The sequence below is a fragment of the Pipistrellus hanaki genome, assembly GCF_964339955.1.
Source record: "Pipistrellus hanaki genome assembly, chromosome: 7".
Taxonomy (NCBI): Eukaryota; Metazoa; Chordata; class Mammalia; order Chiroptera; family Vespertilionidae; genus Pipistrellus; species Pipistrellus hanaki.
The window spans coordinates 20,750,021-20,766,933 of NC_140509.1; the positions used below are offsets into that span (position 1 = coordinate 20,750,021).

Genomic DNA, 16,913 nt, shown 5'->3' on the forward strand with positions numbered 1-16,913 from the left:
CAACCAATGAAAGCGTTATATACTAATGATATGCTAAGGCTGCTCATCTGCTCACTGTGTGACTTGCACTGACCACCAAGGGACAGAAAGTTGACTGGTTGATCAGTTGCTATGACATGCACTGACCAACAGGAGGCAGACACTTTGACCAGTAGGTTAGCTTGCTGCTGAAGTCTGGCTGATCAGGACTGAGCAAGACAGGCTGAACATGCCCTGGAGCCCCCCATGGCCCCACCCCAGCTGGCCAACCTCCTGCATCCCTCCCCAGCCATGATCATGCACCAGTGGGGTCCCTCAGCCTGGCCTGTGCCCTCTCGCAATCTGGGTCCCCTTGGAGGATGTCAGAGAGCTGGTTTGAGCCAATCCTACAGGTCAGGCTGAGGGACCACATTAGTGCACAAATTAGTACACAGGGCCTCTAATATATACTAGAGGCCCAGTGCATGAAATCCATGCATAGTGGGGGCGGGGTGGTTCCCTCAGCCCAGCCTGCAACCTTTTGCAGTCTGAGACCCTGCAGGATTGGACCTAAACCAGCAGTTGGACATCCCTCTCACAACCTAGGACCACTGGCTCCTAACCACTTGCCTGCCTGCCTGATCTCTCCTAACTGCCTCTGTCTCAGCCCCCACAGTAGCAGCTTCATCCAGAAGGATGTCCAGAATGATGTTCAGAAGGTTGTTTGGCTGTCTGGACTAATTAGCATATTACGCTACACACACGCGCGCACACGCACACACGCACACACACATACACACACACACACCACACACACACTAGAGGCCCAATGCACTAAAATTCATGCACTGGATGGGGTCCCTTCAGTCCAGCCTGCACCCTCTGGCAGTCCAGAACCCCTCAGGGGATGTCCACCTGCTAGCTTAGGCCAGCTCCCTGGAGGATTGGGCCTAGTTGGTAGTCAGACATCCCTCTGGCAGCCTGAGAGCCCTCAGGGGATGTCCAACTGTCAGCTTAAAACTGCAAAGGAGGCAGGAGAGGCTCCCACCACTGCTGCTGTGCTCATAGCCATCAGCCTTGCTGTGGCTGATCAGAGCTCCCCCTGTAGGAGCGCACGGACCACCAGGGAGTACACTGACCACCTGCATTGAGCATCTGCCCCCTGGTGGTCAGTGCATGTCATAGCAACTGGTCATTCCTGGTTGTTCCAACATTAGGGTCAATTTGTATATTACCCTTTTATTATATATTCTATATATTAAAACTCTAATATGCAAATTAACCAAATGGCAGAACTACAAGTCACTATGATGCATACTGACCAGCAGGGGGCAGATACTCAGTGAAGGAGCTGAGGGAGCTGACCAGTGGTGGTGATCGGGAGAGCAGAGCTATCCTGCAGGCAGTGCCAGGCTATCAGCCAAGACAAATGCCAGCAGGGCCCCTGATCACCCAGCCCACTGGTTGCTAGCAGTAATTGGCTCTTATTGCTGGCCAGGCCTATGCACCCTACCCTATATATTAGGAACAGACTCTTAGATTTAAAAATTTAAACCTGGCAAGGCTACTCTAACACTGTAAAAACAGGATTATGCAGCGATGACATGCATGGACTCTGGTTAACACATTTCAGCCCTGATTCTGACAGCCCTGATTATAACTGTGTGAGAAAGCCAATTAACTTCTCTCTGTTCAGTTTTTCCACCCATAAGATGGGGAAATGGTACTACTGCCTCAGAAGGATCATGTTATGTACTACTTTTTATAATCAGGGCAAAAAAATGTAGCTGCCCATACAACAGCAAGATGCCTTTCACCTGTATGAAAAGAATGGTCACTAGTGCATGCAGCGTCTCAGATTGTGAGAGGGATCAGGCTTAAACCAGCCATCAGACATCCCCCAAGAGTGCAGGCCCGGCTGAATTTTGTGCACCACCAGGCCATATATATGTGTCAGGTAGTATAATACAGTTGAAACTAGAGGCCTGGTGCACAAAATTCTTGCACTAGGGGGGATGTCCCTCAGCCCAGCCTTCACCCTTTCCAATCTGGGACCCCTCAGAAGATGTCTGACTGCTGGCAGTTGGACATCCCTCTCACAATCAACTGGCTCCCAACTGCTCGCGTGCCTGCCTGCCTGATTGTCCCTAACTGCTTCTGCCTGACAGCCTGATCACCCACTAACCACACTGCTGCCAGCCTGATTGATGCCTAACTGTTCCCCTGATGGCCTGATTGCCCCAAACTGCCTTCCCCTGTCAGCCTGGTTGCCCCTAACTGCCCTCCTGTGCTGGCCTGGTTGCCCCTAACTGCCCTCCTCTGCTGGCCTTGATCACCCACAACTTCCCTCCCCTGCCAGCCATCTGTGGTGGCCATCTTGTGTGAGAGTATAACAGTCAATTTGCATATTGCCTCTTTATTATATAGGATAATGCTGGATTGGGAGCTAAAAATACTACATTATACTTCCTGCTTTGACACTAACTGCTGGACTAACAGTAGATAAGTCATGAATCTGTGGGTCTGTGCCTCAAACTCCTAATTGAGCAGTGAGAGCCTTCTATTACATATTTTTCAAGCCTTTCTAGTGCTGTGAGTCTATCATTGCTAACACAGTGAAGTGAAGGAGTTGCCATGGAAACAAGCACTGCAATCATGTAATGAAGATGAACAGTTTTCTACTATAGATATGGAAATATTACCACAACTATTTTAATATTTCAAATAATAATAAACTTATTTCTTGAGAGAGAGTAATGTTGAAAATCAATAATATTTATAATATTTACATATATATTTATACTCAATAGAGTAAAAAATACAGATTTTAGATATTGAATCATTAAATATAGATATATTTAGTTATATACAAATATTTATTTTGGAGCTAAATATATTATCAGACTGACTTAAATATGAGATAGTTCTTGGCTTAATATTTTAAGAAACTATTTCAAAGAGGCAAATATGCATAATGACTTCAGAAATGGTACATAGTAAAAACAACCCATTGTAGATATAATATATATAACATTTTCCTGCATAATAAAATAATTCCATAAATTTTTCATTGTGTTCTCTAGGGGAAATACAAAAGCATTGCTTTGACTGACTGATGATAATTTCTTTGTATTTACTTTAGACTTTTTCTCTAAAGAGTTCACAGAATTTCTTAACCAAGATTTAAATTAAATTTTAATACCCAAATCCTCTAGAGATATAGATAGGTTTGTGAAGGGTTTGTTATCAAGTAAGTTTATCATGTAAAAAAAAAAGAACATTCCTGCATTGATATAATTATTCAGTCCAATCACTTTGACTTCATTTCAGGACATTAACCCTTTATTTAGATTACCTGAGAATAAAATAGATTAAAAATAATTGCATGGAGCGATGTTATATGACATTTGCTTTTAAAGGATTTATAATATTTTTACTTCTAAGTAATATAATTTATGAATAAAATTATAATTGTATTCACTTTTATGAATGAATTTCCAATATTTTGTCATCATGAATTCTATTCAGGATTAATCTTTAAATAAATTAGGTAAGAATGCTTTTGAAAAACAAAACTATATATATATATATATATATATATATATATATATATATACACACACACACACACATATATATATATACACATATACACTTGCATGTATATACTTGTATGTATAGCACAGAAAAACAATATTTGATTTCTGTTTTAAATGAGAAATGAAATAAAATGGTTGAAATGAAAATGATAAATTACTGTGGTAGCAAAAGCTTAATACAGAAGCCATTTTGCTTTTGAGGATTGGCTTTTTAAGGATATATTGCTTTTTCATATTTTTTCTTTTTAATTTGGCTAATGTATTTGCATCTTTACATGGTCACTGTGCCAATTCAACATTGGAGAGGGAAAAAAATGACCTGACCCTTACTCTTAAAATATATTTTCATCTTTATTCTGGAAGCAAAATTATTTAATAGAGGGATCAGAGAGAATAATTTGGGGGCCCTTATGAAATTAATTCATCAATCTGTGCCTCAGTTTATTTTTGTTTCCATTAAACAATATCACAGTACATCAAAACTGGAAAGAAACTTAGAGATGAGTGTATTGGAAATACCCATCCATAAAATAGAATTTGGTATAATTCCTCTGTCAACTTAAAGGAGTTATTTTAAGGTTCACTTATCATAACACGTGATGTTGTCAATGTGGCCCTGTTCACATGGAAGGAGTTATTATTGTTCACAAAAATCTCTAAAATATTATCTCTGAGGTATTATGATTAGCCATTTTTACAGACAAATAGATTATCTAAGATCACAGTGTTTGGTCATTCTTGTTCTGTGTGACTTTCAAAAGGAATTGTGCATTTTAGATAATTGGAGGGGAATAAGAAAAGGTTGAAGAAGTTGGAAACTGGGCTTCTTTGCAAGTGTGACATTCATTGGACATCTATGTGAGCTAGCCTTTTAACTGCCTGCAAAGATGTGATCACTTACAGAAGAGGAGAAGACTGGGTAGGGTCAACAGAGTGTTGAGGTTTTGCACTTGTAGATGCTGCTTCCCTAGGATAATAAACAGAGCAAGAAAAGGGGAATCTAGGTTGAAACTTCACATGCTTTCCGAATTCCTGAGCTGAGTCATCACAATATTAACAGAGGCCAAGGGATCTCTTTTCTCTGGATAAGGAAACAGGTTGGGCTCTACAAGCTGGGGAAAGAGCCAGTCTTCCTTGGAGAAAGGTAGGTGAGTGTGGTTTAGATGACATTGAGCTTTTGCTTTTGAAATTCCATGTCATTAAAAAATGTTCATCATTACTCATGATGGAATACTGACTCTAGAGAGTACAAAAAATAGATTTGAAAATGAAGTCACATGGCCATATACTGGCAAAAGCAAATGCAGTTTCCTGGAACACGGTAGAGAAGAGTGCTTAAATTTGCAGAAACTTTGTTCCCAGTTCTGAATGCCAGATGATGTGTCCTGCTTTAGTGACTCATGACTCATTCTTCTGAGGGCTCTTGAGTCTCTGTTGTTCAGAAAATGTGGCCCTGAAAGCTTTTGTGTAGGACTGATGTCTTCCTTAAGCTAACAGGCAGTTTGTCCTTGAGCAGTTTTTCCTTGACACAACATACTTAAATGCTATGGCATTTATCATATACGCCTCCTCAGGTTTGAGTCATGCCATTGTCTTTTCTCTAACCATTGAAATATTTCAATCCAGCCCATCTGTCTTGTGTACATTCTACAAAATGTTTCTTGAGCCATGGGATATGGCTTATAATTATTGAAATTTTATGTATGTTTATTTTTGTACAACTACCATAGTAATTATGTGGGTTTTTTTTTTTTTTTTTTTTATCGGGAAAAGATCACCACATCAGATAGATACAATTAGGGATAGTCATTTAGCATTAACACTGTATTATAAATGTGAAGATAGAAAAATAATTTTCTTTCAAACTCCTTTTATGCTGTTTTTTTTTCTTTATAAAGTTCTGTCAAATATATTATCTCATTAGATTTTCACATCATTTAGTATGGCCAAAATTATTATTTTCATTATTCTGATGAAAAAAACTGAAGTATAGACATCTATAATGCCATGTCAATAATCCCATGGCTAATGGGTGGTATCAAATCTGTTTCTATCTTTTGTTACCCTTTCCCCTGCCAAGTCTTAAGATGTAGTGTTTTAAAAATTGAGATAGTTCTTAACCAAAAAAATGGTTAAGAATTTGCCTCAAGCATATAATATTGTTTATTTAAAAATAGTTAAAGCTAAAAAATATTTATTAATTGAATGAGTAAATCAACTTGGAGAATGTTTTTGTCAACAATCTTGACTGGTAGAATGTGTCTAGGTTCTATGAACTTGTTGCCACAGTAACTCTTAAAGATATAAATAACACCAAAAAATAAAGAGGAGACTGAAGCAGATGGTAAAAGAAACAATGGTGGCACTTTCAGAGACTTTTTGGATCTATTGAATTGGTTGAATTCCTAGCCACGCTCACAGAATTTTCTATTTTCTGTGTTATATTACACATCGTATTTCACCACAAGGACAAAAATAAGCCCTTAAAAATTGGGATCCTATTTTTAATTATTTTGTTCCCTCATTACAATCACCTCAGAGCTTGCTACTATAGTCAAAGGCAATTATAAACTTTAGTACTAGTTGAAGTTACTAATTTAGGAAAGATGACGCTCTAAGAAGCCATTATTTAAAAATATTACCAATGGACTTTCTAGGTCAATACTGGCAGTTAATTTTCTACTTTGTTCTCTAGCCAGAGGCAGCACCAACTTGTTGTCATAGAATTATGAGTACAAGTTGAACAAGGCAGAAACAATCTCTTTTTACAGTGGCCTGAGAAGCAATGTTGAAGTATAAGTGTATACTTGAGTTATAAACAGAAATGAATAGCAGACTCAAATCAGTGCCTAACAGGCCATTAAAACCTGCCCACAGGCCCTAGGGATTCCATGTACTCTAGCTCTTGAACTTTTTCTCTTCTCCTTCAAGACTTTCAATAGAGTTAGAGATGATCTCTTGAGTTCCACTTTACTTTTGAATTCTCATAAAAAGATGATAGTATTATCTTTTGGTTTCTAGTTTTATTATTTACTACCATAAACAGGGGGCAATTTTTTTTTTAATTGAGAGGGTTAAACTCCCTAAAGAAGTGTTATCTGGCCTTAACTTCTCACTTTTTTTTTTCTTTATTGATTAAGGTATTACATACTAGTATGTGTCCTTATCTCTCCATTGCCCTCCCCCACCGACTCATGCCCTCACTCCCTTAATATCTGTGTCCATTGGTTATGCTTATATGCAGGTATACAAGTCCTTTGGTTGATCTCTCCCCCTTACTCCCACCATCCCCTGCCTTCCCTCTTAGGTTTGACTGTCTCATGGATGCTTCTCTGGATCTGGATCTGTTTTTTTTTTTCCATCAGTCTATGTTGTTCATTATATTCCACAAATGAGTGAGATCATGTGATATTTATCTTTCTCTGACTGAATTATTTTGCTGAGCATAATGGTCTCAAGGTCCATCCATGCTGTTGCAAATGGTAGGAGTTCCTTCATTTTTATAGCAGCATAGTATTCCATTGTGTAGAGTAGTACAGTTTTCTAATCCACTCATCTGCTGATGGGCAGTTAGGCTATTTTCAAATCTGAGCTATGGTGAATTGTTCCACTACAAACAGGGATGTGTATATCCTTTCTGATTGGTGTTTCTAGTTTCAAGTCTTTGAAATACTGACTACTAAGTGGCAACAAGTTATAGTGCAGGAGAAAATTAAGTCTTAAAGAAGAGGTGATAAGTATAATCTAAGATTCAGGGCAACCATATCAAAACCAAGTAAGCAAAGTAGAATGAGTAAAACTGCGAGACTTGAGGCAAAACAAGTTTTTGGGCAGAGTTCAAGAGGAGAGCATGTGGTAAATCTGGTAAAGTAGAAGAAATCGGAATAGAGTCATTATCAAGTTGTAAGACAACCATGAAATCCAAGAAATTTATAGGAACTAAGGAGGATGAGGGCTGATATAGAAACAAGATGAAGCATTGGTAATTGATTCTGATACTGAGATACTTAATATCCAACCAACCAGAAGAGCCCTTCTCTGGTCTCACCCTGGAGGATGATGATCCCAAGAGAGATGATGTGAGTGAAAGGTTCCAGGCCAGAATCACCCAAAATATCTGCCTGCTAGTAATACAGGGACCAGTGGTCATGTTTTCTGACTGAGACATTCTTTTAGCATATCAAGTGCTCCTGGTCAGATTTGTTCTCTTTGCTCTCATCTTTCTGCATACTGCCATCAAGTGTAGCTCTTACTAGTAAAGCTCCTTGTTGGTTTTAGAAGGCCCTGAGTATGGATATTGTTGTGGATTTCCTGCATCATTAAAGAGCAGAGAGAAGGAAGAGGCACATGAGTAGAAGTAGGAGGAAGGAGGAATGAAATAGGAAGACAAGTGGAAAAAAGAGAAAGGAAATCTGGACAATTTAGGATCATGACTCAGACACTGGGCATCTCCCTTATGACAGGTGGCTATAGAAATGGGAAACTGCCTGGGCTGTGTTTTTCTATTGTTTACTGGAGGGACATTCCTCTCATATCACACTCAGTTGTGTGACTTCATGCATAATTGAATGTTACTTGCTCATTTCCCCCCTTGAGATAAATTAGAGTTTCTTAAGTGGGAGATATTTCTGAAAGAGAGAGAGAGAGAGAGAGAGAGAGAGAGAGAGAGAGAGAGAGAGAGAGAGAGAATTTTCTCATTTGTATTTCCCAAGTGGTATATATATATAAAAGACGACTGAGAAAATATCGATTTAAGAAAGGATTGCAGAGCGACATTTATTCAAGACTCAAAATATTTCAGGCAGTTTATAGAGCAGAGAGATAGATGTAGTCCCTGAAGGCTTAACTTGTAAGCATCAGCATTGACTGAGGAGAGCTAATTTACTGTTTTCCTAAAGGAAATGGGGTGGAGAAGAAGAATTACAGCAAAATGCTTAAACAGAAAGAGAGTCACAACTTTTTATTGAATTATTGCTTGGGATGGTTTTGCACACTTATCAATCATTTTGTGACATTTTACACTGTAACAAGATTTTGGTATTTGGGAAACATCATTTTGAAATTGCCCAAAACTACATTTCTTTCTCTCCCTCTTCCATCAAACTGACATTGGGTACAAGTTTATGAATCTTGAATGATTTGTCTATTAGCTACAACTTTTTAACGGCAAATTACAGAAGTAAAGGACTTTGGAGAAAAAACAAGGGGGTGGGGGAGAGTCTAGTATAAAAGAAGGGGAAACTCTTTGGGGGCCTCAGGACAAGAAATGCAGCTGGGCCCTAGGAATATTTCAGAATTTATTCTGGAAGGCACTCAAATGCCTCTGCTCTCTGGGCCCCCTCTTTATGCACTTTGCTTTATCTTTCTTGATCTAAATTATATCTGTTTTTATACAGATTAGGGCTTTCCCATGGTTTCCAAATTGACATATTATAATTTCAACCTCCCAGAGTGACCACAGAGCTGTTTAAATGCCTATTCCACATTCTTCGGAGAGAATAGCTATTTGTTACCCACTGTCCACTGACTTAGGTCAGAAGGCCACCCATGGTTTCATCATACATAATAGGAACATGGTTTCTAGAGGCTGAGCTCTGTGGATTTGGGGACATGAAGGGAGTGTAGTTTCCAGAAATGAAAAGTTGTTATGGGCTTGACGAATGTGCCTAATTCCTCTGTATATACTGTGCCCGGAATGAGAATGCTGCCTAGCACCAAGGACGCTCTCAATAATTATTTGTCATGTGAAGGGTTACTAACTGAATGCACTGGCGAGGGAATAAAGAACATGTTTGGTCAGATAAATGAAGATTTTGCATTCTGAACATCATGACAGTGAATCTTTGAGTTGATCGCTGTGACAGTTAACTGAAAACTAAAGTTACCTTAATTAAAATCATTTAATTTCTAGCTGTTTTTCTGTATTTGAAAAAAATTATTTTAAAATTAAAAAAATTATAAATTTTGAGAAAACATTTAAGTGACTTAATAATACACATATTTATTTTAATGGTGTTTATTTTTCTATTTAAACATTATTTGATGCTCATGAAGACTAAACCTGGAGTAATTCGCCCGGCACCTGTAAAATCCAAAATATTATTGAAAGAAGAGGAGGAAGTCTATGAACCCAACCCTTTCAGTAAATATCTGGAAGATAACAATGACTTCTTTTCTGAACAGGTGAGTAAACATATAAGAAATTCTTTGATATTTTGATAAATGGCTGTATGTCACTTATAGGTATACAAATATAGTATGTGCAAGAAAATGTCCATTTAATGTAATATCCTTAGTAATAAAATAGGTCAATTTTTGCATGATAAAAATAAATTCTTATATGTTTTCAATTTCCAGGATAATATTTTGAAGTATTTCAATGTTGTGCTTTAAAATTTTTTTTTCTATTACTTATGATATTATTCAAGACATTACTCTCTATAAAGACATCATAGAAATCACTGGTTGGATGCATCAGATAGGTGTTGTATTCTTATTTCTAAAGTACTGTTTTCTTTTGAAGAAATGTACTATATTAGATATGGCTTATTAGTACATTTGAAAAAAGATCTATTGTTCTCATATTAACATAGAAATGATATAATCCCCTAGATTGAGCAATACAAGCTAGAAGATAAGTTATCAAGTTATTTAAGGCTTTGTTGTTCATTCATGATTTTGTCTGTGTATGTGTGTTAAAAAGATATACTGTCTTCCTCTAGTATATATCCTATATTTTGGAGGAAGTGTAATGGAAGGTTGTCAATAGTGTTTTTTAGGTATTGTGAAAAATGTAAAAATAAACATTCATATAATATAAAACTTTACAAATCAATTCAAAGGTAACTTTATTTTTTTTAAATATATTTTATTGATTTTACACAGAGAGGAATTGAGAGGGACAGAGAGGTAGAAACATTGATGAGAGAGAATCATCGATCAGCCGCCTCTTGCACACCCCCTACTGGGGATGTGCCCACAACCAAGGTACATGCCCTTGACCGGAATCGAACCTGGGACCTTTCAGTCCGCAGGCCTACGCTCTATCCACTGAGCCAAACCGGTCCCGGCCAAAGGTAACTTTAGATATTTATTTGTAAGATCACCACATTGGAAAATCTATAATAAAATAGTCTTATCAATAAGGTTATATACTATTTTTAAGTTTTAGTTTGAAAATGATAACTACCTTGTCCTTGAAAATATAAGTTATATCTATACTTATGAAATGTAAGCCGCATGTTGGCTTTATAACCCTTAGCAAGTTGTTTCCTCTCTCTAGGCTGCAGTTTCTTAATGTATAAGATCAGGCATTTGGATCAAGTACTTTAAAGGGTACTTCAAATTCTAAAATTTGGGTTACTTAAAATCTAATATTAACTCTGACTGATCTGAAGTCCATACATAACCTTGAAAAAGTTCAACATAAATACTTGCTCATGCTCAACTATAATGTTTTTTTATGAAGCAGGGAAGAAAATATTTTCTGTTTATTTATATATATATTGTGACATGATTTTAATAAATTAAAAAAAATTAGAAAGCACTCATAATATTGAAAATTATAATTAGAGGAAATTGTATTTAATGGAATACAATATAGTTCTCAATTTAAATTAAATACAGCTTGTTTTAACTAATTGCACATATAACAGAAATGGAAATTCCTTTTAAAAAAGCATATTTCCATTATCAACAAAACACTTATTAAATATCTATTGCTTGCATGTCACTACATTTTAGAGATTTAAATAGTATAGAATCATGAGAAAAGGTTTATAAGTAATATATTCTTATATGACAAAAATGCCAATAGTTAAAAAATAAATTTCACATATGATACATGTAACTTACAGTTATCAAAATATGATCTAATGCTATAATATAAAAATTTTCCTCTTGTATTATAATTTTACATTGATGCATTTTAATTTAAACAAGATTCTTTGTAGAATATCAATTTTTTTAAATCTTATCTTTTTTTTAAATATATTTTTTATTGATATTTTACGGAGAGGAAGAGAAAGGGATAGAGAGATAGACAGTTAGAAACATCGATGAGAGATAATCATCGATCAGCTGCCTCTTGCACACCCCCTAATGGGGACATGTCCTTGACCGGAATCGAACCCGGGACCTTTCAGTCCACAGGCCGACGCTCTATCCACTGAGCCAAACCGGTTTCGGCTGTAGAATATCAATTTAATCTACCTATAATTTATCACAATTTGCTGTCCTCTGAAATGATAAATTCTGTTTTTCAAGTGTAGGGAATTCTTGCCATTTCTTTGCTTTGCTTTTCCTGACTATGTAGCAAGTTTAAAGCTCTGTTTATTTTCTTTTTAAAAATATATATTTTATTGATTTTTTACAGAGAGGAAGAGAGAGGGATAGAGAGTTAGAAACATCGATGAGAGAGAATCATCCATCAGCTGCCTCTTGCACACCCCCCACTGGGGATGTGCCCGCAACCAAGGTACATGCCCTTGACCGGAATCGAACCTGGGATCTTCCAGTTCGCAGGCCGACGCTCTATCCACTGAGCCAAACTGGTTTCGGCAAAGCTCTGTTTATTTTCAACATAAACCTATGAATTTCCAGATAATTTCTTGAAAATTTGAGCTCTTTTGCAAATATTAAGGTGCCAAAGACTAATCTTATTATTACTTCCTTTCAACCAATTTATTCTTGAATGTATCCCAATTTCTGTGTGGAACATGGGAAGTAATAGGAGTCTGCAGACTGTTGGCACTGACAGAACTCCAGCATGACACTTAATAGTGAATTCCAAACATTCCCTGGTCTTAGTCGTTGACTGTGCATGAGAGAGGAAGTTATGATAAAACCGAAGGGTCACTGCACAGTGAGAAACCCCACATGCTATCAACTTGTCTCTTTCTATTGAGCTCCAGCTACCATCTCACTGGGACGAGAATCTACAATGGAGGCAGCTGCCAAAGACAGCTCACTAGGGTAGATGCTTAGTTCTGCTTGCAAACAAATTGAGTGATAAAAATTTATAATCTCAGATTGCTACTTTCATCCGAACACTTCAATAGAAGAGAGAGTACTCAAATTCAGTTCTAGTCACTATTGTGTTCTCTGCTGCCACCACAGAGTAAATTGAATGGTTCCAAACTCAGCTGATATCACCCACCCATGTAATGGAAAATTCTTTAGCCAGAATGTTGGGCCAAATTGAAGCAGCTCACATTCACTAATCTGCCTTGTACTGGGGACAGTTCCACATGACAGATGTTGAATGAGATTGTTAAGTCAATAAATTTCCCCTAGCAGCTTCACTGCCATAAAATATGATTTCAAAACTCTCTGTTGCAAAACATCAGACACTAAAGATGATGAGACCAGACGGAAATGCATTTACTGTCACTTAAGAAGGTACAACTGGGCAACCTTTTGAACTGATAATGAACTGAAATTTTGCCTGGAGACAGCCTCTGTGTACTAAAAGGCAAGTTGGAGACCACATGCAGAATCAAGTAATTGAGACGTATTAATTAACAGCTTTTACATCAAAATGGCATAGTCCAGGAAGCTTCTTTCTGAATTAGATGGATTTTTTTTGACAAAAACTCTTCATAATGAAATTTATGCTTATCTGAAATTACCTTTAAACCCATCATTGCATCATTTTGCGGTACTATTGAGTTATAAAATATCTTCACTCTGTACATATGAATTTTAAACTACCAAGTGCTTTGAAGCATAGTTCTATTGATACTACAATCAATTTCACTGATTAAAAGGAAGATTGTAAGGGGCAAAATGGTTTTTATTTTGTCTGACTAGTGAGATTGCAAAATATATCGATTTCTTTCTGGTCTCTTAATGTACCTAATTCGATAAAGGTTGATTTCTTCACTGAAGATACTCAATTTAATATAAAAAGTAGTTGCTAACCTCAGTTCTATAAAATATTCTCTCATTCTTTATAAATTAGTAATTCAACCCAGGATATTACATATGTCATTTCCTTCTTAAAGCACTAGGGTAATGTATAAAAAAGGTTTGGCACAGAATTAAAGGGAAATATTGTTGTTTTCATATAAGTTGCTCCTCTCCCCCCCAAAAAGGAAAACAATGCTTCCCAGCATGTATGCCTCTTAAACTTTACTTTGCTTCTAACTTGTTTCTCAATAAGGAAGATAACATGTTGATGTATGAAAATGACCTTTTAGCAAATTTCCTCCATACCACTTCACAGAGAACATAGTTGGGGCCAGATCACGGTCCCTCAGAGAGCTGGAGGGCCGGACTATATGAACTACTAATCCCTACTGTAACACCTTGGCTGCGCTCACTGCCCAAAAAACCTGGCGGGCAGGATCAGACTCCCCTGGGGGCTGCATGTGGCCCGCGGGCCGTAGTTTGAAGACCCCTGGGGAAAAATATAGGAAATTTTCTTGTTTTTCTCTTTTTTTAAAAAAAAAAAAAATATTTTATTGATTTTTTTTTTTTTACAGAGAGGAAGAAAGAGGGATAGAGTGTTAGAAACATCCATCAGCTGCCTCTTGCACACCCCCTACTGGAGATGTGCCCGCAACCAAGGTACATGCCATTGACCAGAATTGAACTCAGGACCTTTTAGTCCACAGGCCGACAGTCTATTCACTGAGCCAAACTGGTTTCGACTTGTTTTTCTTTTATTTTTCCTGATTTTTCTTAGCCATAATACTTGCTAATCTTCTTTCCAAACTTTCTGTGCTTGACATTAAACTTTGAGGATTGTGTGGGTGATTTTCAGTTTTCTAATGATTCATTAAGTTATATTTCTACTATGACCTTCAATTTTACTTCTTTATGTCACCCACATGTTAATATTACAGGGCAAATGCTCACTTTTTTTTTTTTTTTTAATAAGGTGAGATTGACAATATTGCTCTTTATTCTGAATGACTCTGGCTTTGCCACAAATAGCTCCTTTTTCAACATTTGTTTCTCAGTCAAGATGACTCATTGTCTTTTGTCAGGAAATGATATTTTATTAAGAAATATTTTTTCAGATTGAAATGTTTGATTTTTTTTTTAGGTCTAGAAATGATTAAGTGGTTTGTTGAATTGTTTTAAGGGGGAGAGAATTGAAATTCCTTGTAGTGTTACATATCTTTTGGAAGGATTAAAGTTAGAGATTTGACTTCTCCAACTTGATTACCATGTTGTTTTTGTTTGTTCAAATCATGAAATACTTGTGAGTTTTTCTTCTCTTTTGCCACCCTTCCTCCTTCTCTGCCTCCTTTTCTTCTTCAATATGTAATAGGTAATAGATAATTTACTGTAAACAATATAAAGCAGTATATGTAATCGATACTTTACCATTATAATAAACTACTTTCTTAGTTTTATATGTAGATATTAAAAAACTGCTCTATAGAGACAGTATTTGCTTTTTCTTCTAGGATATAATCACATAGAATCTCCTCCTGAAACAGAATTTCATCTCTTCCTTTTCCAGGCTTTAAGCTTTCTCTTGACCTTGTTTATGTATCAGGGTTGAGAGATTAGAATAAAAATATTGTAATTTTCTGTTGCACTATCTACATTTCCAAGAGGAACTACTTTTTTTGGCCCCCCTTCCCTTACCTCATGTATATTTAAGGATCTTAAAAAGATTATTACTTGCTTTAAAATGAACATACACACAAAGACCTGTTTTCCACTTCTATCATAACAGGTAGACTTATCCAATATTTCTAATACCATGAAATTCAAATAATTGGTGAAGTTCTGTAGCACTGTTTGCTTTACAAATACTTGGTGACTGTAGTGTCTGATTCTGTCCCAATCTACTGGGAAACAATGACAATCTGAAAGGTTTATGTATATGTGTTCTATGTTTTCTTAACCCATGATGTCACCATATATCTTTATCTAATAAACAGGGCCATTGACATATTTAGAACTTATCATGGAAAGTATACTCTATTTTAAAAATAAGGCCTTGTTTAAATAGAATTAAAACCTCTATAGTAATTTCATCTGAAAAAATATTAAAAACAGAATGTCAAGAGAAATAAGGTAGCTGTGTAAAAATAATTTTTAGTAATACATAAAGTAAATGTCACTTAGAGATTAGAAAGTCAGTTTTACTTGTTAGCAATAAAAAAAAAATGCATTGTTATGTTTTACTTCACTGGAGTCTATCCAAAATTTCTTGAACCTTGAGTCAAGATCTGCCTGTGAATAGAATCATAGATGTTAATTGTCACATGTCTTTGACATCACCTTGTATATATATATCCTAGCTAATAAAAGAGTAATATGCAAATTAACTGCCATTCCGTGACAAAAATGGCAGTGCCCATAGCCACAAGATGGCGGCTCCCAGTCCTCTCAGCCCTGCTAGAGTCCCCCAGTCCCAGGGAGGGCTGCCACCGAGAGCCAGCAGTGTAAGTGGTTTGGCGGAATGCTGCCCAGAGGCCCTCCTGACCCTTTATAAAAAACATAAACAAATTTACTCACCACAGAGTGATCCCACACTCACACACCTGCAGTCCGGGGTGTCTGGCTGGGAGGCCATGCAGTGATACCTTCCCAGCAGCAGCCTGGGGTGTCAGCCTGGAAAGTGCCTATGCCCCAGTAGAGTGATCTCCCCCCCCACACCTATAGCCCCAGGGTCACAGCCTCAGAAGTGCCTGTGACCAGGCAAGTGATCCTGCCCCACTGGCAAGCCTAGGAGAGTCCGCCTTGGAACTTCCCTTGCCCCAAGCTCAGTGACAGGAGATAATTATCTAGGCAATGCTGCCCAGCAAACCTCTCCCATTGGGTAGAAACTTCTGACCAGGTTAGGGAGGTAAATGGGTTTTTCAAAAAATCTTTACAAACCGCAAAGGGCTCCCTGCCCTGGTTCATCAGCACTTCAGGCAGGGCTTGAGCCTACCCAGGAAGGCCTTTTCCCCTACAGTTTTCACCAAGGCAAGGAGGTTTTATAGACATTAATAAGAAACGCCCATCCACAAGTCCTGAAGATGCCGGGGCCGAGAGAAATGACAAACCGGGAAAAGAGCAAAACCAGAAACACCACCAATCCCAATATAGATAATCTTCTTCATCTTTTGGAAGTAACACAGATTCAAGTACTGACAATTCTACCAATAAAAAGGTTAAGAGAAAGAGAGGACAGAAAAGGAATAAAAGGAGAAAAGAAAGAAAGGACAAAAGATGAAATATCAAGAAAAAGAAAGAGAAGGAAAAAAGGAAGAAATAACCACATATCACCTTTCCAAGGTTTCATGCAATTCCTGTTTAAGGAGTTTATTTTATGACACTTTTAGTTTGGGTTTACATTTTTACTGGTTTGTCAAGACCACGGCAGTACACTGTCCAATATGTGTTTTT

At 37.2% G+C, this 16,913-nt stretch overlaps 1 protein-coding gene across 16 annotated transcripts in view; it reads left to right on the plus strand.

The window, feature by feature from the left end:
- Positions 1 to 16,913, plus strand: part of MLIP (muscular LMNA interacting protein) — a 252,609-nt gene that overhangs the window by 185,015 nt on the left and 50,681 nt on the right. For all 16 annotated transcript variants that reach the window (XM_084889444.1, XM_084889446.1, XM_084889435.1 and 13 more), the window contains one exon: positions 9,612 to 9,740. In XM_084889444.1, coding sequence (XP_084745570.1) covers positions 9,612 to 9,740 — 129 coding nt within the window. The remainder of the gene's footprint in view (positions 1 to 9,611; positions 9,741 to 16,913) is intronic.